This window comes from Fringilla coelebs (assembly GCF_963513975.1).
Source record: "Fringilla coelebs genome assembly, chromosome: 3".
Classification (NCBI taxonomy): Eukaryota; Metazoa; Chordata; class Aves; order Passeriformes; family Fringillidae; genus Fringilla; species Fringilla coelebs.
This window is the reverse complement of record NC_140030.1, coordinates 9,733,494-9,759,051: the sequence shown is the minus strand read 5'-3', so window position 1 is coordinate 9,759,051 and position 25,558 is coordinate 9,733,494. Positions and strand designations below refer to the sequence as shown.

Sequence of the window (25,558 nt, the reverse complement as noted above, 5' to 3'; positions counted from 1 at the left end):
AAATATGGGCATAAGAAAAGATAAGACAATTTTATATACGTATATGCACATATTAATAGACTGAGAAATAAATTGTGGGCATAACTACACATACACTTGCACACCTGATTTTGAAAACAGTTGATTTACCAGCTGTACAAGTGTTTGTAGAATCATGCCCTCAGTTTTGAAGGACATTTTCTTCAGCAAGAAACACCCAGGACTGTAAAACTTACTGGACTGTAAAAGTCTTAACTGAATTAAACTGACTTCACCTTCAGTGCCTGAATAAACAGACACACCCAATATCTTTAAAATCAAAGGGAAAGTGATCTGAGATCGCACAACACCTGTCTTTAAATAAGTGCAGGCAAACAAATGTACTGTACCTATATAAGGGATACAAAATAATTAAAGTAGGTTTGCAAACACTGACGTATAGCAAACATTCTTACCTTTCAAACTGTAGGAAAGCAGCTCCAAAACTGAATCAGCCTTTGTGTTATAGGAAGCTTTTACGCTGGTTGCTCTCTCTGTGGTGCTGTTAGTCACGGCGTACGAGGCTGTCCAGTTGTAATAGTTGCTGTACACATTAGCAGAAACCTCCAACTTGCCCAGCAAAGGCACACGGAAAGGATAGGATTCTGGAACAGTAAATGTTGGGATTCTGTATTCCTGAGATGGCACACTTATTCCCAAGGACTCCACTACCAGAGGAGGTGTTTTAACAGTCTTCGGCATCCATATCTCATCCGATGACTTTCCCGCAAATGGCAGTGGAATATCAATTACAAAACTGTTTTTATTGAAGTTGTATCTGACCCGGCCTTCACTGGAAAATAGAGATAACTCTGTTAGAAACTAAGTTAACTCTGTTAGAAACTAAGTTCACAAAGCATATACAGGAGCATATACAGGAGTTTTCATATTTCCTCCTCTGCCCAAGATTCTGAGCTTACTTTCATGCCTTTATAAATGTCCTGACTTTAGTTTTAGAGAGAAATGTAATGATCCAACTCTAATGTAAACATTTTCAAGCACTCATTCTTCAGTATTTATCAAAAGTATTTTTGATACCAGGGAATTGTTTCAATGTTTTTTCCCTCTTATTTCATAAATAAAGGGACTTGTAGGTAAAATTTTTAAAAACCCTCCAAAATCACTGGCACACTTGTGGGATGCTGAGTACCAGAAAAAAGTAATTATGTTTTTTAAAAAGCAATGCATTCTTAGAGAAATGCATGAAATCATATTAGCGTTAAGAATTTATCTCTTTCCCATTATAAGCATTTCAAAAGTTTCATTTAAATATTCAGATTTTTTTTATTCTGAATAAAAGGAAGTAAAAATCTAAGCATGTGATCAGGAACTAGGACTGAAAAATGGATCACTGGCTGAAAAAGTGTAATTAGGAAAAGGCAAAACAGAAGGAAACTTGGCCTTAATTTCTGAATGAACAATAAGCTGGCAAAGATAATTTTCTTGTTTTCATAACTGGTCTTTCATATTGCAAAATCTTGAATTTTTACACTTAGACCTACATCCTAAGAAGAAAATTAAGCAAATGCTTTTGAAATTTGTTCCTTTACAAAAAAAAAAAATTTACAAAAGGAAATTTGTTCCTTTAAAAAGCTACATAAAAGAGCAGTAAAAACCCCTATTATTATTATTATTATTATTAGTAGTAGTAGTAGTAGTAGTAGTAGTAGTAGTAGTAGGGATGATAATAACCTAGGAGAAAAAACCAGTTTCTTCCTTGCTTATACTTAGATCAGGAGCACAATGGCAGCAATAGAGATATGTATCATTAACATGCCATAATCATATTAGCACAATGAAAGATAATACATGGAAAAACAGTTTTAAGAGACACAAAATTGAAGACTCTTTTCCATTTGTTTTTGGAATCCAATCTTACACTAGCCTCTGTTGTCCTTTGCATTTATTTCAGCATTTCATTTCTACTAAATTTTCAGTTTCCTGTTTCACTATCCTCATTTTATTTACTACCTTTTCAGGAAAAGTTCTTCAGGAATGGTGATAACAGGCAGGTTAAGTTTCTGAATGTTCAGTTCCTGCAGTGCACTTAGTTTGTCTTGCAGGGTCTGGGCATAAGGGACATCTTTTGATGTCTTTTGCAGCCAGGTGTTGGTTGCCTGCAATGAGGAGAAAAGTTTTATAAAGTAAAAAAAATGTTTTAGGACTTCCCAGTGAAGGTATCTGAAAGTTATTTGAACTACCTGAACACTGGGGTCTAGAGGTATCTGCTAAAGTGACTCATTCTATCAAAGATAGAAAAACATAGTTTATTCAATCTGATGAGTGATTTTACAAGTAGTTCTTATTCTGGCTTTCATGGGGGAGGCAAGAATTCCTCAGGGCTATGTACTGGAGCTATAATATCTACTGCAGGTTGAAAACCATACCAGGATAAATTGTGACACGATGTGCCGTAGTGTCATATCCGTATGAGCCACTTTCCGATCCAGAAGTTCGTTGGTACGCTTCTCTAGAGTTTTTGGGTAGTCTGAAAAGTCAACTGGGAAGGCAGAAGACAGGTTTTTCACAGCAGCACTGGCACCTGAATTCCACTCTAGCTCAAACTTCTCAGCATCTAAAAATCATGATTTTAAAAAGACAAGGGTAAAATTAGAATTATTCTTATTTTGAGAAATACTATGAACTAATATAAAAAGATGTTTAAATTTACAGGTTGCGTATGTGGATCATGTTTTTTGCCCCTACCATATCTGAGAAGAACTCTTTCTGAAATTGAGTTTCCATGAATGGTTGCAGCTGAGCTGATCTGAAGATATGCTTTGTTTGGTGAATAATTAACCAATGCTTCACTTCTAAGTTCGGTTTCCAGGCGAGGAAAAGAAATAGTGCCTCTTAACATTGTCTCTTCCACTCCAGCATATCTGTGAAAGAAAAAAAAAAGTGAATAAAAATATTTAGATGTATTTTTTCAGGAGCAATTTCATCATTTAAATCTATAGCAAAGGCACAATAGGTGCTATAAAAAAAAAATAGATTGAATCAAACTCGTAAACATTGTTCTAATTTAATGGATATTTTAAGCCTCTGCTTGTTACTTTGAAAACCTGTAGTAGACAATATAATGCTACTGTGCAGATACACACAGTAGTGAGTCTGTGTTAATTTCATAGGAGTGAAAAGGATGGAAATATGTACCTGTCCTGGTAAAGTTGTAACTGAACCAAATTCTAAATGCCTTACTTAAGCTGAATTCTCTACTCAGGATACAGACTGTGGCCATGAATCACATAGAAACAAAACACTTGGCAAAATATATTATGCCAGTGGGCTTCATTTTCCTTTATTCACATGTATTTTATATCTCTGTAACTTTGTTGACTTGAGCAAACTTCTAATGTTATGTTAGTGCAAATGAAAGGGAATTGAGGTCTCTGACATCTGTCCAAAGCTCCCACTGATATCAGAGGCAATTCTACATGAACAGCAAAGACAAAGACTCCCTGGGGCACCATCAAGATCACAGAATTCCATGGAAGATTGAGGTTTATTAAAGAATGTGATCAGCCCATTTCACTATGGGCTTGTGAGGCAGACAATTTTAGAAACCCTGGCAGGCTGAACATTTTTGTTAGCTCCCCTGTAGATGTTCCCGGAAATATTCTCATTGAGAAGCGTGGGAATTTTTACAGGAAGCTCTCAGTTATTTTTGGTTTTGTTTCTTATTGAGTGCCATTAGATTTCTTCATGGGGAGATGTAATAACTTTTTTTAGAGCCAAGCATATCCAGTAAAAGATAATACCTCTCTGAACAAACCTTGCCTTGTTTATATCCTTGGATTATCACACCTGCAATAACAGTAGTACAATGCATTCTTGTAGTCATGTGTGTGCAAACATGGAAGAACTACCTCAAGGAACTTTTAATACAAATTGGATATATACATATAGTAGGAAAGATCAATCAATGTGTTACATGTATGCATTTGATATATTAAAAGTAAAATACTTTAAAGTATTTTATAATGGGGTTTCAAAGGCAAGTTTATCTGTCTCTGTATTTAAGAAATTTCTCCAAAGCGAGAAAAAATTTTGCCAAATTTTTACATCCAGTGAAACCTTTTCAAAGGTAGTTGTTAAATTCTAAATGTCTTCCTGAGTTACCTTATCTGGCCAGTAAGAGTAACTTCTGTAATCTTCTTGTTGTTGATGTCTAAGACAAAGGTGTATGCTTTCTTCCCAGAAATGGATTCATCAGTAATTCTGAAGTTTGTACCAAAGTCAACACCAACATCAGGAATCTGGACATCACTCGTCAATATCTTTTTGCCTCTGTTGTACCTGAAGGTCAATGTGGCCTCATGCTGGTTTATACCTAGAAAATATAATGTACTTGGGTTATTCACAACTATGGAATCTGTTTGGACTTTTCTTAAAAGAAGAACAAAAAAGAATCAGCTGACAATGATATCCCACTAAAGATCTAACAAACTTTTAATGAGTCTGATTTGCCACTGGGTCATCTTTTTTCTTCTCATCTTCTAAACACACCATGGGCTGACCCACTGACCCATCAATACTTTTATTATTTAAATGACCCCACAGATGTTTTGTATGCTTTCATTCTATATTTCATAGGAAATATATTTTTCTCTTGCTTATATAGACCCCCTGAACATCTCCTCTTCCTTGCTTCCATTCATCAATATCAAACTTTTATTAAAATCATGCAAAATACAAAATCAGCCTCTCACTATGAAAATCTTGCACTAGATTGCATGAAAGGAAATGTAGATAAATTGTGGGCATTCTTGGGTGTGAAAATGGTATTCTATCTTACACTGGTAAGAATACTATTAAGATTTTTTAATAAAAATGTCTTTTCTATAAAATGACAGTTCAAAACAAAGAAAAACCACACAGGTTTTTTTTTAACTCTTACCTTCTGCCTGGACAGCAAACTTTAAGTTGTCTATCTGGTCATTTCCCTCTCTCTGCAGTTCGTAGTTTGCACTTGCAGAGTATTCCTTTACTTCGCCTGTGGACACTAATTCAACCTCAAATCTAGAGAAGGAGTAAACAAATGCCTTGTGAGTAACTTTTTTGTCCATGACCACAAAGAGAAGAAATCATACAGTTCTCAACAGCTCTCTTTCTGAGCTGCTGCTGCCAGTAAGTTTTGAAAGGTTTTTAAAGGTAAGCTTGATGTGAGAGACTACTGGAGACTAAGCGGGAAGGTAGTTAGCAAAAAATAAACATAGTTTAAGTTGACATGACTTACCTGGATTCTCCAGTCAATGGAAAATAAGGAACTGCCTCTGCATCAGTGGAATTAGGGTACAATACTTTGGTGCAGAAATTTAGACCAGGAATGAAAGGCTTACAAGAAGTTGAGGTTACTTGGTTCTCTATCAGAGTTGGAATCTCTTCAGTTTTGGCTGGAGACACCAAATGCAGTGTATTGCTGAAACAGAAAAGTCAGTAATTGATTCCCAGGACAGGTTCTCAGATGTCCTATTAACACAGTTACTTATGAATAAAACTCATTTATTAATGTAGAGGTTAACTGAAATAACATCTGGCTTCAAATGATGGAGGCATTATTATTGATAATTATAATTCAGTGTATTGAGCTTTTTCTCTCTCTAAAATTAATGTAAGCAGTTCATTTAAATTCAATTTAAAATGTGTATTGCTATTATAATAATTTTATGTGAAACAAAACAAAATAATGGAAATAGTAGGAGTCTTGCATAAAATTTCAAAAATAGTGACAAATAATCTGTAAGCCATGACTCCAAGTCACCACTTATCTGGCATATTTGCCTGTCTTACAAAAGAAGTTATCGCAGTTTTACAATGTCTGGGATTTTTCTGAACTGAAAATTTCTCCATGCCTGCCCTAGCTTTTCAATTCCCCCACAATAAAAACCAAGAAGAGAAGGAAGAACATAGCCTTGAAAGTTCTCATTCAGTTCTCATTACCTGATACTGAGGAGTTTTACTGGACTCTTCGGAGCAGGAATGCTGAATTTCAATTGTCCAGCTTTTACACTAACATGTGCCTCTATTCCAGATTCATGGAATATATTAGAATTCATCTCCACACCACTTCCAGCAAATTCAGGCATATTTATTCCCAGGTGTGTCACAAACTCAACTGCTACTGAAGGTTTGGCAATGAAATCTGCTTGCATCTATTTAATAAAAAAAAAGGGGTATTTATTGGCCCAATACACTTCTTGCTGGTTATACAAAAAACCCCCATACCACTCCTGTTAATACAGAGGTAAGTTTTACAGAATTGATTTTGCTATTCAAAAAATCTGATTCCCAAATCACATAATCAAATGGCCTATATAAATGGTATAAAAACCCAGCAAGACGATAACATCAAGAATCCCTGCCTATTTTAATGTAAAAATACTCATGCTTCAGAAAGATTTTATACATGGAGCTACTTGCATGTTTTTATAAATCTGAAGACAAGAGCCAGTTCTCCATTGTAAGAAAAAAATAGCAGTTTTCAAAGACAATGAGCAAACAAAATGACAAAAAAGAAATGGATCCAAGATTTTAATTTCTCTAAACACACACTGGCTTATTGTCAAGCTTTTGCTTTGGCCATTAAAAAAGAAGGGACAGAATGCAAAATTCTGGAAAAGATTCCAAAGCTAACTGAAGGACAAGAAGTACTAAATTCAAGGATTTATTTCTTATTTTTATTTAGATCTTTTATGTGGTAGAAAATTAAAAGGTTAGATTAACTGAAACTAATAAGAAATTCTTACAAAATATTGACTAAGTTAGAGCAAGGTAGTTATTAGAACTGTAAATGGAACAGAAAAATTTATTTTCTTTTATTTTAAATGGATAATTAATTTTGTACCACAAGCTTTTTCCTTGCTACAGTTTTAAGATTTTTCCTCTCAGGTGAAAAAAAATTTTACTTGACTCAATTGTCAATATTTCTTTTAACTGCTAATCAATTTTTTTCTCTTTGAATTGGCCACAACAAAATGTTTTGTTAATTTTTAGGCTTGAACAGAAAATTCACAGAGTGCAGCTTTTTTATTGTTGTATTTTGCGTGCAGGGGGAGAGAAAGAAACAGATCAAAAAGTTTTATTTTTGAAAAAGTAGTTGAAATACTTTTAATTCATAAATTTTATTATGTCTCATTTCAATTTATTATATGCATTACTTCTTAATCTAATTTAAATGTCATCCACAAATTAACCAAAGACCTCTAATGAGTTAGGGTTTTTTAATATCAAGAACATTTTGCAATCTTTAAAATGTTTCTAGTGTTACAGTTAAACCCATAAATTAAAATCTAGATTATTAGGAGGAGAAAAAATACAGACAACTATTGGAACTTACGCTTTTCTGCTGAAGCTTTGCAGCTACTCTTGCCCCAGGTGTTGCTATTCCAGACAAGGCAAATTTCAGTTGCAAACCTGCTCCAGTTGGAAGCTCAAACTCATTGTCCATAAAAATGTAGTGGATAAATAGATCCCTGTCAACACCTTTGGAGATGGCTTGTGCAATCTGGGAATAAAATGAGGAAATGAACACTAAGAAATCCACACTTTGGAATATGCACATTTTGTACTTTTCAAATTGATCAGGGAATGATTGCAACTCTATATAACTCAAAAGTTTATTTCATATGGCGTAAGAATCTAATTTCCACAGATTTACTGCTTCAAAAAATATACTAAAGACTGTCAGCAAAAGCTGAACTTTAAATGAATGCCAGATTTTTTACCAGCCTTGACACACACTGGTTATTTACCTTAACATACGCATACAAAGGTGAATTGGTTTAGATACCATGTAATATTCTGGTTTCCCCCAAGTCAATGGCAAAGCATTATTTTACTTCAGTGAAAGAAGGATATTACCAAATTACCAAACATTCCTAAAATGTACTACATCTTTTTTTTTTAACATGACAAGGATGACATTTTTAATATTAACACATATTTACAAAATTAAAATTTAGTAATGTAACTTAATAGCCAGTACCAAAGTTTTGGAAATGGTTCCAGTAGATATTTCAATAATACAATATGATCTGAACTTTCCCTTTTTTCTTCCCCTCACCAATCCTCCAGGAGAATGCCACTTGGTTATTGAGGAGTCTTCATAGATTTCTCAGAGTCCTTCAACATAGGCCTGGATATTTTATTTTAAATAATTTCATTTTCATGCTGGTATCAAATATTTTTGCATAGTAGTTAAATACAATCTAAATCTTAAAAAAAATCTGGTTAAAAAAAAAGTTGATAATGCACATGGCTGCATCAGAAACATACCATTTCAGGAACAGTCTGAAGAGTTTTAACACTCTTTAAAATCAAGCTTCCCAGCAGTTTAAAATCATTGAGTTTCATGTACCCAAGTTCTTCTCCCAGGATTCTTAGATATGCTCTTCCTTCTGGAGCTTCTTTGCTGCCCAATTCTTTTATCAGTTTTTCAAGGTTAAGGATTATTCCTTTCACAATATCCTGAAAATTCAGTCAGAAAGCAATAAAACAGATTTATAAGAAGCATGTAAGGTCATATATCTAGAACAGGTACTTCATGAATGTCAGCTATTCTGCACAAGCACTTATAGATTTCTATCCACACAAAGACCCCTCCAAATACAATTAAAAAAACGCATTATAAATAACATTAAGGATTTCTGGGATTTCTGTTTATCGCACCATAGGGGAGAAAGAGCATATAGAGTAAAGCACTAAGTGCTGTAATTAGTGTGGGAAAATAGGAATGCTGTGCTCCACAGAGAAGGTTTTCAAGCTGTACCTGATCCTGCTTGCCATCCTGCGAGTAACCAAAATAGTCAAAAAGTGCCTTGGAAACCTTCTCTGGCACTTTGCCATCAACCCAGTACAAGGCCTTGGTTGCAGTGTCTGGGAAAAATCCATTCTCTCCAAACAATGCTTCCAGTGTTGGTTCAAATCCCTTTCCATCCAAGCCAAGCTGAAATGAACAGAAAGAACAATGCATAACTAAGACAGTTGCCTCCTTTTCTTTGGAACTTTACAAGAAACGGACTTTCTGGGGAGCAAAAACTGCATTTAAAGTGTATCCTAGAAGCCCATGACTCAATGGAAGTTATGGAACACTATGTCTTATAATTCATTTTATCTGTATGGTGAGGTTCAACAAAAAACCTATGCATTTAAGTGGTATCTCACTTAAAATCTACTATGAGTACTTCAGTGTGCCAGCGATGATCCATTAGCACAAAGTCAATTTGTTATGGATGGGTTCATTTTACCCTGAGCCCTTTAATAACTTCAACAGGGTCGTCCATCCAGTCAGTGGCAAGTGACATCACATAATGAATGGCTTGCTGTAAAGCCCATTGAGACCAAATCAAAGTCCCCTTGAAGTCACAGTGATCTTTAGATTTCTCCCAAGGCTTGTAAAAAAAATATATTATTCACAGAAAGTTGTTATAAGAAAACAGAAATGAGAAAGAAGGAAGCTGAATACGAGCAAATGGTTTTGAGAATTGTTGTACCTCAAAGACATCACTTGGGTCGAATCCATAGGCATGCAGGGTGGTTTTCAGCATGGTCTCTTTAGGAATATAGCTATTTGGATCAAATATCACATTTCCTTCTACTTTGGCAGACATGGGGTCAATTCCAGGCACAGTAACTCTTTTTGAAATCTGATAATTTTGTGAGAATTTTTTGAAATCTTTGGCTGTTGGGAGCTGATTTCCTTTCAGAGCTTCTTCAACTCGGCTTTTTAGACTAGGCAAGAGGATAGCAATTAAAACATGATTAGTAGATATTCCAAACACTCATTTAGTCTTAGTTAAGGGATTTTTTATGCCTTTGCAGACATTCATACAGCTGTGCTGATTGCTAATGGATAGGTCTCTGCACGTACTTAACAGTAAACATAAGACTTAAGGAAAAGACCATAATCTGGCACTGTCCTGACAAAGCCAGTTTACTCAGCTGATGTGCTTGTTCAAATAAACAGAAAAACCAGTCAAAAACTTCACTGCTAGATAACTACTGCTGCAATTATGGTCAAAACTTTTTTCTTCCAATGAGACCAATATGCACCTAAATTTCACTTACTCTTCGATGTCCAGTTCTTGGGAGTCCAGGATGTTGGCAATGTGTGAGGCAACAAAGCTTTTCACCTGCTCACTCTTCTCCTTTGTGAGGACTCTCAAAATCTTTGCGAGATCACTTGGAGAGGGATTTTTCATCACTAGGAGATAGGATGCTAGACGTTTGTCTGTGGGTGCATCCAGTTCTTGGAATGCTTTGAGAAGGGCTGAACGGTCCTACACAAATAGAAAAAGGTTTTTGATGAACTGGCTCATGGATGATATTGCTAAACCCTTTGGGGAATATATAGGGTGAAGTAATCACAGAATATTCTAACTGGAGGGGATCCATATGGATCACCGAGTCCAAGTCTTTAGTGACTGCATACCTATTTTTGTACCTTATTTCTACAGCCTATCACAACAGTTTTTTTGAAGTTATTTTGTTAAACGCTCTTTTGCTAGAAAACATCATAGAAGTTATTGCTTTATTAAAACTGATTTTCATAGAATCAGAGAATCACAGAATTGTTTGTATTGGAAGGGACCTTTAAACACCATGTAGTTCCAGTTCCTCTGCTGTGGGCAGAGACACCTTTCACTGGACCAGGCTGCTCAAAGCCCCATCCAGCCTGGCCTTGGACACTTCCAGAGATGGGACATCCACAGCTTCTCTGAGCCAGAGCCTCACCACCCCCATAGTAAATAATTTATTTCTAATGTCTAATCTAAAACTGCTCTCTTTTAATTTGTACCCATATCCCCTTGTCCTCTCACTTGTAAATAGTCTTGTAAATAGCCGCTCTTATCCTTTATTTTCTTGCATTTTTAATTTACTTTTCTCCTCTTTTTTTTTTCCCTTATCTTTTTTTTTTTTTGCTTTTAAAAAAAATCTGTTATTTTTTCTCTTGTATATAGAGGTTATACTTTTACTTAAGAATTCTGATTTTTGATCATTGGGAATCATAAGTGCAGACAATTTGTCAAAATTTGGAAAAAAGATCATTCAATTTAGGAAAAGAAGATGCTCAAAATCTACTGCTGCAGAAAAATTAAAGACCTAGTTTAAAACTAAGTAGTAATTTAAAAATTTAAATGTATTAAACTGAATCTGAGGATATGAGTTTCAGGTGTTTCCAGTATCCCAGACTTTTTAAGCCTTGTCTGGAAATGAGAGCATATCTTTTATAGAAGAAATTTTTCAATATTGAAACTATCTCACCATACTGAGCAGAAATGCTCTGTACAATGATACCTATTCTGTAAGGGATGCTGCACTGTAAACACACATCTACCCAGTACTGTTAGCAGTGACAAGTAATTTGCCAGTACAGAATAGGGATATGAGTTTTTCTTAGTTAAATACATTTATGTCTGGGGTAATTCATTAGTCAATACTACTTTTAAATAAGCAGAAGTCAGCTTAAGACACTAAAAGGAACAGATTTGATCTTCCCATTTAAACTGAGACTAACTATACAAAAAACCCGCATCTCAAAAAGAGCAACGCCCACTAAGTCAGGAGGTTTCCCAGGTATGTGTATGGAAACTTACTAAAGGGGTTCTGAAAAGCTGGAGCCAGCTGACAGGGAGATAGCAGAATTGAAACAATGGGAATAGCTTTGCATATTCAGTAACTCCTGAGAACAGTTTATCCTAGTTCTTTTGACCAATTTACCTCTTCAGTAATTGTCATTTTCCTGAATGCTTGGATGGCTGCTTTCTGAACTGAAAGTGATGCAGCTTCATTTCTGATACATGTCTTCAGAGAAGATTTCACACTGGGTTTAGCTTTCTCCATTACTGCACCCATGTTTCCAATAGCCTGGCAGTGAGGAAAACACAGGAAGATAATAAAAACTTCCTCTCCACCAAGAGAAGTAGAGGAATATATGTGATAATATCATATAATACAATATAATATCATATAATACAATATAATATAATATCATATAATACAATATCATATAATACAATACAATACAATATAATATAATATAATATAAGTATTATAATAATAGCCTGCATAAGGAAAGAAAGAAATAAAAATACCCGAAGTGTGAGGTACGTGAGTTCATCTTCCCCAGAACAATCAGTGCCAAGCAGTGATACCATGAAGTCTGCAACATCTGCTATTTCTTCTGTCACAATCTTCTTCTCATTGTAGAACCTAAAGACATAGATAAACACATCAGAAACAGAAGAGGAAATTGGGAAATGTCTATATTTTATTCCTAAAGAGCAAATACATGAAAATAAAAATATTCTCCAAAAGTGAACACTCTCTGGGTTTACTCTAAGCACTGTAATTTTGTACAATTGCATGCTATCCTTACTTAGTAACAGAATGACTCAAGCCATAGAATGAAGCTCTGCTTGGCTGATACTGGGCCATGTTAAGAATTTCCCGTATTCTTTGTGGAGTTGGAGAAGGCAACAGTCCCAGGGTGTATGTGACCAGGTCTGCCACAAGTGGATTCACGTTTCCAGTTCTCAGGATTTGAAGGATTGCACTGTAGCACTCTGGAGTCCCACACTGGGCCAGGGCCTGGACAGTGATGGAGCTGAAAGAAGAAGAGATGACTTTAATTAATTCCCTGTTTGCAGTTATCACTGCATGTTGACTGTTTGAAACAAACATATGGCAGGTTTATTAAGGTATTTTAATATAAATGATGTAAGCTTATGTGTGTCTGGAAGCAAATTATGTAAATTCTTATGAAAAAGAAGTTTGTTTTACAAGTTATACTAACAACCCAATTAAATTAGAACAAGTAAATATTAACAATATGATCATTACACGGACATATCTTTTTTTTCTTTCACAACAGACTTTTCCCCAACTTTAAGTATTATCGTCTAATATATTGACCCAGACTGAGGCTCTAGTTCCATTACAGATGGAGGACATAAAGTATATGTAAACTGGCTCAAGTCCAGCTCAGACAAAAGAGTAAGGTTGTGGAGTGGAGGGTAGGGTCAGACCAAACAGTAGCACTCTTCCATGTCTGCTGAAGTCTCACACTCAAAACTGTGTTCTTTGCTATAAGTCACACTTGGGGGTTTGGAATTACAGCCATTGTCCTTGAGCAAAGCTTCATGAAAGATATTTGGCTATAAAAACTCATCCAAAGGATTGTGTCAGGCACACACAGTTGGTTTGAGGCTCCCTTCCTTATTTCCCTCTCTGTATAGTTCTCATAACACTTATCTTTCTGAAAGACACTCTTCACATCCACTACTCCTCTAATTTAAAACCATTTGCAGCAAATTATCAACCATAGCATGGTTTTGCCATGGCATTGATGTGTGGTGTTCTTGCTCTGTGACCTACTGAACACACCTTGAGGTTTCCATCATCTTTGGAACAAGAGAGCCAAGAGTGCTGTTATGCAAACTCCTCAGCCCAGAAACAAATCTGTAAAAGAGTCTTGCTCTCTGCTGGTTCTCCTGGGAGGCTGTAAGTTTCTGCATTTCCTGCAGGGTTTTCAGAACAGCATCTCCCTGCCTGGGCAGTTTGGCATCTGTACTTTCCAGTGCAAGTCCCTTCTCTTCCAGTGCATCTAGAAATTGGAAAAAAATTGCATTCCTTATGTCTTTATCAGGGACCTGTGTTAATTTTTATCTTCTGTCATACATTCAGTATAAATACAAATCTGTACATTATTTATTATGATAACTGTGGAAGTTAAACAGCTGAACATTCACAAAAATAATGCTGTGGAATTTAATATGATTGCCCCAAAAACTGAATATTTGTATACATTCTTTTGTACTTTCATGAAGATTATTCCTTAACAACTCTCATATTACCATAGTTTTCTTTTTAAACTTTTAATAAATAAATGTTATAAGAAGTATTTTATGACTGAGATTAACAGCTGAAGGTCAGAAAAGTATGTTTCAGAACAAAATATATAGTAATAATGGATTGTTTACATTTGGCACTGAAGCTAAAAGATGATTAAGAATTATGGGTAGCTGAAAAGGGTACATTAAACTAATTTCCAATAAGATTAAAATTACTTTTCAAGCAAATTATACATTTTTAATTTTTAAAGAATAATTTTAAAATTAAAGTGAAAACACAAAGATTATTTAAAATTAAGGGTGTTCTTAAACTTCTGGGTTTTCCCATTTTGTACTCAAACTTTTCCTTACTAAGTTGATAAAATTTCATTTAAAATGATAAGTTTATTTGGTGCCCTCATCTTTAATTAATTCACCATAAAAAAACCACAAAAAAATGTTCCCTGTATTTATATTTAATCTCTGTATTTATAATATTGAGAACTGCAGATATACCTCCATCAAAATTTTTGTTAGTGATCTTTGGGGTATCTTCAAGCTTCAGAGTCTGGTTGACCTCTGTCATGATGCCATAGCGATTTCTAGGAAAGAAAGACAAATTTAGTGCTTTAGTTAAGTCCAAGTGCTTTTACAAGGTCTTGACAGCCCTCCTGCCTTCTTAAAAGCAAAATGTCCATTCAGGGATGAAGTCAGGGCAGAATGTGATACATCACCGTTTAAAATGGACATTTACAAATACAGGCTAATGATAAATAGTGAGCAACCTACTTGTATGAGGAAGGCAGAAACAGGTGTTTTTCACTGCAGACAACATCTCTTATGTGCCTTTTCTTTGCATCAATATTATAATGACAGAACTGAGTGCTCTTCAGAAGGGCAGATAACGGGGTGTTCTGTAAAATAAATAGTTTGGCAGTCAGCTTACTGAGTAGAATAGGAAACAATCACAGTTTTAAAGGCTGACACAGTTTTACTGTAAGATTAACAGCTACATATTGGAAATGGAGATGCATAACTGGAATTCTTACACAAAGACAAAATTGTGCCAGTAACAATCTTTGGACTTAAGTCTCTTCTCAGGCAAAAATCCCACTGAAATGTTCCCTCAGGCCCTATTGAGGTGCTTGGGTTAGTAGTTACTTAATGATTGATCCCCTGCTGCCTACAACAAAGGCTCCTTCATAAAACCAATTTGTAATTTTTGGAATAGTGCAGTCCCCTTGTAACTGTGATGTTCAGTCTCATGACACAAATTTTAAATATTTCTACAAAAAGCTGTAGAAGTGGCAGAAGTTATAAAATATATTTTCCGCACTATATGAAACCTTTTTTTTTTTTTGTTAAAACACCCAAAAGCACAGATGCCATCATATCATGAAGAAATCTGACAATATTCATGCAAGCAACTGCATCTGATCATTGTGGATTAACAGGCAGACTGAACATTTTGCCAAACCACTTACTTCAGGGCATCTAGAGCTCTATCTTCCTCGACCTTACACATATTTTAGAGTTTTAGAGGTCTACATGTTTTAGCTAAAATTGGAATTTTGAAAATTTTCACCTAGTTTGACTATGCTCTGAAAGATTATTGAATAATCAATAGCACTAACTCCATATATGAAAACCTCTCCTTTAAAATAGAGAACATTAAAGAAGGTAATTACACTCTTGCTCTGCATCTGTTTTTCTCTATTGACAGCCAACAATACTGCAGTCTGATCTAATGGAAGGGTGCAATAAAACTACGTTTTCAAAAAATAAATATAAAAGTAGTCATGGTAGTGGTTATTTATCATTTTAAGGGCTGGTGTGAAAAATCTTACATTATATAATTTTTAATGGCATACTTACTAGTCCTTTTACAATGGCAATGGGGCTGACATGATCTCTGATGGGACTGAAGCTGTCACAGCCTTTCAGGTACCTGGTAATTGAAATATCTTCTGCAACATTCCCTTTTCTGGATTTGAATTCAACTTCACTGTCACACTTTCCATACACAGTATCCTGGAAAGAAGAAAGAAGTCAGTGTCTTTGCTCATGCTGTCAGATATTTTCTTATCTACCTGAAAGGCACCCTTTCTGATCTGAATGTCCAGGCTATGGAAACCCAGGGCACTGGGAATATTTCCCTGTCTGCTCTGGGGTGCCCTGACCCCCAGGGGAGCACTGACTTTGACCCTCATTCATGGAGAAAGTTTCCTGGACTTCAAGATAGACCAGAATCCACAAAAATGTGAAACTGATTATAGAGAGTAGTGTAGGTGTGTCACTTGGTGAGAAATTTAGGTGTTGGGATTTTTAATAAGTTGTTGATGGAAGCAAGATGGAGGGCACAGGGTGTCATCCTGGGTTTCTTCTTCTTCTTCCTTCTCCATGGGTTTGGGTGGCATTTTGTAATTGGGCAGAAAAGTCTGCATTGCGGGTTGTTTGGGGTCAGTTATTGGCTTAAAAGTGAAATAATCTAGGTGTCAGCTCTTAATTGGATAGTTTAGTCTTAAAAGACCTTGTAGCAAGAGATTGTTGGCCATTTTGTGCCTTCTAATGAAAAGCTGCCAAACTCACAGCAGTGAGGCTGTTTTACTGATAAAAAATAATAAACACCTGAGTCCAAACATGAACTACTGTCTCAAGTGCCTTCAATCCAGACCCAGAGAAACCCACACCAGGCCTTTTGAAAATAATGTTCAGGAATAACTCCAGGTGAGCTTTTTCCCATTGGTTAACACAATAAAGTGAATGCTTTCAAAAGACCTACCATTGGAATTGTTTTTATGTTTTCCACCGTTTCTGTTGGCACAAGGAGAGCTGAGATGATACCTCTCTTGAGATTCAGTACATTCAGAGGCTCATCCTTCTCTGGATACAGCTTGACTTTTGTTCCATCCTGAATGCTGAATTTTAGCTCATTCCTGCCCCCCAGGAAAACAACATTAGTATGAAATGCAGTGAAGAACATGTTATCAATAACCTACTGGACTAAAGCATCATGTTTATCTTGGTCTGTCATTATTTACTATTCACTGCTGTTACTAACAGAAAGTACTACTATTAAAGCAGCAAAATTCCAGCCAAGGACATTTTGATTTCGCCAGATTACGTCATCTAAGGGCAAGCAAATACTAAGAGCAATGGTTGAAAGTTAGAGTTGCATAAATGCCGAGAGGAGATAAATAAATTTTTAGAATGGGATAATTATTAACTACTGCAATAAACTACGAAAAGATGGGAAGGATTCACTACTAGTCTTTAAAGAAAATCTTAACTGTTTTCTGTGAAACATATTTTAACACTGTCTGTAGTTTGAGATCTATAGCTAGTGAGACAAGGTGACTACTGAGGCACTGAAAGAAGCATGAAGGTGCATGACTAAAATATGCACTGACATGCACTAGAGACTAGCTGAGTGGAGGGAGTAGAAAAATTACTTACAAAAGCAAATAGGTAGGAAAAGATTAGCTATACAGGCCATTAGAGATTGGGATTGGAAATCTGGACTTCAGTCTCAAATGCCTTTCTAATGCACAGTCTGTTAGCAAAGGAATATTATCTTAAACCAGCTGAGTGTGGCCATTTGAGAATGTGCTTACAAGAAGGAATAAGATTTACACTTGCAATAATCTTTTGGGGCACTATCCAACAACTTCCTGATGTAGAAATGAAGAAACCATTCCAGGTGAAAATGTTGTATGTAAAATTCCCTTTCCTACTGGCAATTGAGAGCTATGTTAACTCTAAAGTGTATCAGGGACAGTTTTGCTCTGGAAACAGCTAACAAATCTACCATGTTATCAGGAAATGTGTCCCATGCCTAGAAAAACATAATCAGGGTGGACTGTTTGCATTGCAGCCTGTTCCATGTTAAGGTCTCAAGTATTGATGACAAATTGGCATTGCTTACTTTGACATGGCACTTGCAAAGTCCTCAGAGTTCTTGGACTTTTTCAGAATAGCCCTTCCCTCGGTGTCAACACCAAATGTCTCCCTCAGGGAGCAATGCACTGTCCTCAGGATGAAGCGGCATAGCTGGGGTACCTCCAGCTCAACCTGAAAACACAAATATTATACGTTATTCTTTTTAGCATTATCACATTTCCAGGATCACCCTGCTACTGCTTTGAAAATTCCTTGGGATTTGTGAAGTGTCAGGATCACCCTGCTACCAGTTGTTGGGAAAGACTCCAAAGTGCACTAAATAGCTTAAGGTAACCCCCTGGAGGAGATAAGAGGGCAAGTATTTGCTTGGCTAATAGCACGTATCATATAAATGAGCAACTTCGTTTCTGAGAATTTTGACTATTAGAACTGTATGAAAACTTGAGTCATTACACTGATCAATATGTTTAGACTCTATCAGAACAGCATGTACTAAATAAAAATATTTTCACAGTTACTCCATTTCAGGAGAAAAACCTCTCAAAACCAACATTATGTTGAGAAAGTTTTGGGCAAGATAAGGTGATGCTGGGAGTTACATGGCCTATGGGACCCTTTACTCCTACAGGCCTGATATCACCTTGAGTTACCATCAGCAGGCTCTCATGTGATTTTCATGGCATCAGGAGTTATTTTAATTCAACTCCTAGAATGTTTGATGGACATTGCTAGACCAAGTCTGGGAGCTAAGGAAAACTGAAGTACCAGGTCTTGCCCCTTTCTTATGTAAAAGTACAGCCAGGGATTGAAATGCACAGGCACAGAGGTATGAAGGACTTCTGCCATCCTCAGTGCGTCTGTCTAGAACGGGGGGGCTTAGTTTTCATCATTCTCAATATGTGCCCTCCAAAAAGATTATCTTGTTTGTAAAATCATTGAAGGATGCTCCCCAGCTGCCAGCTCCCATGTGGTTAAGTACACACTTCCCCAGCTGGGTGTATTTACTCCTCTTTGCCTACCTTGCAAGTGATCTTTGAACCACTTTGAGAATCTGCTGTTCCTGTGATCCCACTGGATGTCTCTGCTTCATATGAGTAAACATATTTTCTGAGGGGTTTAAATCTGGTTGCATCCTCTGCAATTGGGAAAATGAGAGTGGTTTTATGACCTGGGTAGGATATGCATATTAATCCTTATAAGCCATCCTTAGTGTTGTGTAACTAAAATGAATGCCAGAAAAAGGAAGCCTGAAGACCCATCCTCCCACTATATCCTTATACAGAATATCTTTCAGACAGAGAAGTGATGCCTTCAGGTCAGTTGGATACTTTCTCAAGCATAGGACAAAATTCCTGGGAGCAGCATAAATTTTGGGGTCCACTGCTCGGGTGGGATCTGACACTGTGACCCCACCTGTCCTTCAAATCATGCCCAAAATACAAACGAGAAAGACAGGAGAAAACTTGAAGTGTAAAACTGTTTTAAAACTACCCTATGGCTCCTAAATTGAGCCAATAAAATTGTAATTTTCAAATTGGTAATAAAAAGATTCCTTTCAGCTCAGATTTTTCCATCATAATGCAAATACAAGGAGCTGCTTTACCTGTCACATGACTGAGACTGAAAGCAAAAACCATAGAAACAGACAACACACCAAAACTGCCATTCCTCAATACAATTTCACCTGAATTTATGGACGATCTTTCTGCCTCAGACTCTCTGAAATATGATTTACTCTAATTCACTTATTAGATCAGAAAATTTTACTAGGGTAGATTATTTTTAATGGACAGAAGCTTTAGTTAACTGGAGAACATCCAGAACAAGGGAAAAGCACTAAATTATGATGAGAACTATTGCAGGAGGGAGTATTTCCAGAGGTGTTTCTCTTTCTATCAAAAACCTAATATGCTTCCTCAAAGGAATGAATTCCACCTGTATTCAACCACTTCCTGTTGCCCTCAAACCCAGCCCTCTGTAATTTTAAACCCTGCAAGCACGAATGAAAGGGCTAATAGAAATATAAAGAAAAAAATAGTCTCTATGTCAAATACAGAAATATAAGATATTACTTTGGTGTCTGAAATGAGTAACATAACCCAAACAATATCCGCAATCACAATTCACTCCCACTAAAACTGCAGCCATTGTTTCAAACTAAAGATGAGGATCAGGCACTTGAAGTGTCTGGGTTGGAGCAGTCTAGATCAATCTGAAGCAAAAATTACTGTTCCTCTGGTTTAGACTGAGCAACTCACTGGAACTGATTCTGTTGTGATCCTGAATGAAAGGCAATTTCCTAAATTGCTCCTATGTGATTATTTGTGACTGCCTGACCCTATGCAGTCCTGATTTACTTTTATAGAAAAACCGAAGATAGGTAATGCTGGTATAAACCCAAACACCCACCATCAAATCTGTATGACTTTGCCTGTCTGTGCCTGCAGGAATGTAGCTTAATCTTCTTTTATCAAATCTTTGTCACATCCGAAGCCAATGGCAATGTTAACATTGCCCTTTACGTCACACCATTTCATACACAGGGAGGACAACAAATTAGTACTATAAATCTCATTTCCTGACTGCACTATCACTTTTATAAGCTTTACATACTTTAGCTGAGATTATTTTCATGTAATTGCTAAACAGAATTATTGCAATAATAACTAACTGTGATGCAGCAATCTGCGTCTTAAAAACATTTGAGAACTTAATTAACTTATCTATTTAACCCTAGAATTAGCTGCTATTAAAAGATTCATCACTAATCCTGTCACTTTTGGCTATCCTAGTCTCTAACTGTGCTAAGAAAAAATTGCAATGCCAGTATCTACATTGCTAGAGTGAAAATTATTGCTTCATATCCTGCTTTTAAACAGAAACCAATGAAAAAGGAATGGAGAAATGATAAGCTTAGACATACACATGACAAATAAGTAATTATATCAAAAAATAAACAAGAAATTGGTAATTAAGCCCAGCAGTCTTTGAGGTGGTTCAGCCATCTGAAGTAAACTAAATTGCCTGGAGGTGGTGCTAAAGCACCCAACAAAGGAAAAAAAACCCCTGAAGACTAAGAAGGGACGAACTCATTCAGTACTTTGACCCTGTGGTGGAACATTATGTATCTAACCGAGCAGTCAGCACCAGTCAGAGTTCATGACAAAGATAGCGCATAAAGTCAGCATTTCCTGACTCTTGGCTTGTTTAAAGAAATTGCTGTCCTTGCTGACAGAGTTGATGATTTATTCTACAGGTATTTAGTTAGAAATCTAAGTGCAATTATATGGGCTTAGCAGCAGCTGTGAAGGGTAAATAAAATGTGAGATTCAGTCCACACTGAGGTGTAGTGTACTTAACCTCACTGTTAAAGCTTCACACATGGTAACCAGGGATTTCTAGATTAAGGAATTTGCATCTGACAATTAAGAAATAAATTAAAAAAAAAAAAACCCAACCAAACAACAAACCCACAAATCCAATGGAAAATAGTTTATTTAAGAAAGTTCAAAAACTTAACCTCAGCTTGTCCAGTCTTAGGAAAGTTTAAAAATTATTTGATGAAGCCTAATGTATAACTGAATGCTTAAAATAAATGGCAAGAAGGACTTAAGAATATTACCATCACTTCTATTTACATCATTTCAGAAGAAAAGATTAGGAAAACTCAGGCTTTGAAAGATGTTTCAGTTAAAACAGTGAGATAAGATAACAAAAGGAAATGCAAAAAAATCACTCACTTGAACATCCTGGATTTGCACTTTCAGGTGATTCTTCTTCTGTAAAAAACCCAAACAAACAACATTAAAAACTGGAAAAGCTGTTTACAAAAAAGTTTGTAAAACAAGACAGATGAAATGTACCATAAAACATATTTTACTTTTAAATTTTAGTCTATTTGACCACACAAAAATACTGCAAAATGGATGAATGGCTGGTTTTGTATGTTTAAAAGAGGACAACTTTGAAGGTTAATACAAAAATTCTCTGCCAATAAATCTTTATTGGATACTGAGAGTTAATTCCTTGGAGGAAAAGAATGCTGGTTGGAAGCTTATTCAAGTTAAGAATGATTTGCTCCAATCAGTCTTAGATATGTTCCATGTGACTCAATTTAAATAAAATAAAATCAAAATATAATCTACTAAATTTTTTGCATTTATTGGATGCTATGTCATACTTTGGGATATCACACATGAAGGCCAACAGTTTTCACAATGTTCTCTGCACACTTTCCATGTTTTCACTCTGGAAATTCTAAGCACACCACTCTACAGAAATAGACTGTAACATTAGTCACAGTAACAATAGCATCAGAAATACTACTGTTGCTATTAAAATAAAATTAATAATATAATTAACAGCAATTAGAAACCAGGTTTATTGTATAGCAATACATTTGTGTAACAACAGTCAGGAAGAGAACATTAGTTCAACAAAGATGTCCATATGATCAATTAGATCTTTGTATAAAATCAGACCTGCATAATTACCTCTCGACTCACTTTTCTCTTTAAGCTCCTTGAAGCTTTAGGTAACACTACAGAGCTGCATTCTAAAATACTACTTCTTGGGAAGCAAGGGTAGCTCACAATCCATAGCATCATATTGACCACAGTTGTCTCTTGTGATCTTAGGGAAAAAACCCTCTACTGGCCTACTTCATTTACTGATAAATGTGTCCCTTCAATACAAAATTGCATTTAAGTTGCCTGCCAAATACAATTTGCTTTACTGCTCTCTCTCTCTTCACATTTGCTGCCAAATAGGTTAGCAACAGCTGGGCCAAGTCTGCATGGTATCTCCAAGCTATAGTAGCTCCATGAGAGTTTAAAAAGACAATGCTAAAGAAAAACAGTGAATGCCTTACAAGTTGCAAGAAACATTAAATCTGTTCAAAAGCCATCAGGCAACATTAATGACTTTTCTACACTGGGATCCTCCTATGACTGCCCATTCCCATGAAGGGAAGAAATTATATCTCTGCCACACTGAACCTTTCTAATTCTAAAAGCCTTGGTCCTTTTGATATTTTTTTCCAATATTGTTGTTTTAATGGGCTCATAAATAAAGCACTAAAGAGCGCTGACATAAAAGAGAATACTTACGTGTGAGAACACCACTGCTGAGCAGCAGGGAGAGCAGCAAGAGCTGCACAGGGCCCATGGTGAGCCCCGGTCCCTCTTGCTGCTCTTTCTTTATCTCTTTTTTCTTCCCTCTTCAAGTCTTCCCTGCTGCCTCAGGGAGAGTGAGCCTTCTGACTTGGACCTCCATTTATATAGTCTGTAGCAAGCAGCTGAGTCAAACAGTTTAGAAAGCTCAGAGCAAATTGCCAAAGGTCCAAAGGTGAGAGTCCCAGATCCTCACTGCGCTCCACACCGTGCCCTGCTTTGGCTGCTGATAGTCACAGAAACATTTAGGTTGGAAAAAACCTCTAAGATATTGAGCTAACCTCCAGTAAACTCGGGATTCTCCAGTTAGTCAGGACTGCTCATAAATGATTGACAGTGGCTCAGTAAGCACTCCTGCTGGCTCCCCATCCTTCTTCCTCTGGGAATCACAAACTATCATTTTGTGAACTCTGATTTCATGATGAATCCCAACACTCCTAAAATACAGGGTTATCCAAGTGCCTCCTCTTCCTTGCCTGCACCTTCTGAAGAGTTTAAAGCCCTCCACTATGGCTGAACAGTAATTCAACTCCTCCCTCCATGCTCCCATGATGGCCACTGCATCACAGAATCCTGCTGCATGCTGGCCACCAGCCCCTCCTGTTCGGTACCCACGCTGTGAGCGTCGGTGCAGGTGCACCAGGGTTGTGCTTCTGGTCCCGCCACCTTTTGAGGGGAGAAGCTCTAATTCCTGCGTGGTGATTCTCAGGTGCATCCACTGCTTGTAACACATCAACAGCTCCTGTGTCTTTGCTGCCACCGAGGTGGGTCCCCACGCCCTTCCTCTGCTGCGGCGGCGGATCAAGGGACTGCGGTAGGACACGGGCCCTCAAACGCTGGCACGCTGCCCCCAGGCTTATCTGAAGGCACAAGACTGAGCTGGAGATAAGTCACTTCCAGTTCTCTGGTCTTTCCCTTAAGCAGAGTTTTAGGAGCCAAATTCCCCAGCTAGAGACTCTAACAGTGTATTCAAATAAATGTACCACATCGACATAAGTGATTACAAGGCATAAATTAGAGATGGAGGAAATTATCACTGCATCGTGCGTTAGCACAGATGCTGAGAAGCTCAAGAATATAAGTACTTGACAAAATCAGAATATTGTGCAACTACTGGCAAGAGATTGAAAGGTTTTTTTCCTTTGGAACAGAATTTGTCATATGCCTTTTAAAAAATATTTTACTTTGACTTACAATATTCAGGTAAAACAGGCTGTGCCTATTTTGAAAGCAAGCTCTGCATAATTCTTTGGTTTCCTTATTTTTAGGTTCAATTTTTTTGCTAATAATAGCAAAAATATGAAAATTAGATGATAAATTTTATCTTAATGAAGAAGATAAACCTATGAAAAAAATAAACTTGATTAAATGCAAACAAATCCCCCTTTTTAGGGTTATGTGTATTGGCAAAAAAGACAAGGCTTATTTCATAAGAAATTCTAGTTGTTTGAATTCTTTTTCTATTCATATTTATCAAAGCTAACTGCAGTAAAAAATTACTATGGAAATATTTAAGAACATTTTGTTCAGTAAATTTGATTTTTCACATATCTGATCAAACGGAAATGTTTTGACATTCACATATTTAAATATTTTCCTTAGCTTGTTGAATCAAAAATCAAATTTTGGCTTAGCTAAGCAGTAATTCCTGTAACCCTGCAATGTTACAATTTTACCATACATCATTGCAGTTATCTTTAAAGTCTCATTTTTCTTCATACCCTTTCTCTCTTGGACTTAAGGATTACATTTCCCAGGGTGCACTGAGATCATGTAACTCCTAACATCAGCTCAGCCAAATGGTAACCATTGATGTATGATGACCTGTGTTTTCCAATAAAGGAGGCATCTTTCTTGTAATCAGGATTTTATCTGATGACATTAACAAAAGTATGCCATTTCATTCACATTTCGTACAAAAATTCCTTTTGTGGATTCATTGGTATCAGAAACACCAGAAAGAAAGCATTTCTTTGATTTTACCATTCTGGTTTCTATCCTTGGCTTATATCAATCCCAGATACAATAAATCAATACAGATTTTTATGTTTTTACTTCCAAAAAGTGACACTTTTTGTTTACTTTTGTGTCTGCAGCTGCCCCAATATGTGCTGTGATGTGTAAAAATGACTTTTTCTTATAGTAAGATTGTACCAAAGAGACTGCGCAAAGATAGCATTTTGTTCCTAGCATTTGATTCATTTCTGCATGCAGACATAATGGCTTTGACTATTTCCTAAAATCTATTTACTTGTTCACTGTAGCACTGCAGGTAAACAGAGCTCTGGAGTGCCCACCATTCAGAGTCAGATATTTCCTTATTCTGCCTGTGTCTCCTCACTGCCTTCATGTGGTTATTCACGCTAAAGTGGAACCTGAGCGTATTAATATCATGTTGCATGGCTATAAAAAGGTTACAAAAGTTATGACTCAGCCCTTAAGCATGCAGGTAATGCAAACACCAATCTGCTGTGACAGTTTTATACTGCTGTATTACCTAGTGTCCTGGTTTTGGCTGGGATAGAATTTATTTTTCTTTAGTAGCTGGTGCAGTGCTGCAGTTTGGATTTAGCATGAGAATGATGTTAACAATTCACTGAAGTTTTGCTTGTTGCTAAGTAGTGCTTACCCAAAGTC

General features: G+C 36.4%; 1 protein-coding gene across 1 annotated transcript in view; it reads right to left on the bottom strand.

Annotated features, from left to right (window-relative positions):
• APOB (apolipoprotein B) overlaps positions 1-22,916 on the bottom strand; it is a gene marked incomplete at its 5' end in the record, with an annotated part of 36,573 nt that extends 13,657 nt beyond the window's left edge. The window contains 25 exon segments of the mRNA XM_084203542.1: positions 435-811; positions 1,990-2,135; positions 2,406-2,593; positions 2,725-2,900; positions 4,141-4,351; positions 4,919-5,040; positions 5,258-5,440; positions 5,962-6,173; positions 7,358-7,525; positions 8,296-8,487; positions 8,789-8,965; positions 9,513-9,750; positions 10,087-10,298; positions 11,740-11,886; positions 12,114-12,231; positions 12,398-12,625; positions 13,405-13,624; positions 14,367-14,452; positions 14,640-14,764; positions 15,726-15,881; positions 16,633-16,786; positions 17,776-17,921; positions 18,770-18,885; positions 21,491-21,529; positions 22,859-22,916. Coding sequence (XP_084059668.1) covers positions 435-811; positions 1,990-2,135; positions 2,406-2,593; positions 2,725-2,900; positions 4,141-4,351; positions 4,919-5,040; positions 5,258-5,440; positions 5,962-6,173; positions 7,358-7,525; positions 8,296-8,487; positions 8,789-8,965; positions 9,513-9,750; positions 10,087-10,298; positions 11,740-11,886; positions 12,114-12,231; positions 12,398-12,625; positions 13,405-13,624; positions 14,367-14,452; positions 14,640-14,764; positions 15,726-15,881; positions 16,633-16,786; positions 17,776-17,921; positions 18,770-18,885; positions 21,491-21,529; positions 22,859-22,916 — 4,195 coding nt within the window.
• Positions 22,917-25,558: the final 2,642 nt, after the last annotated feature.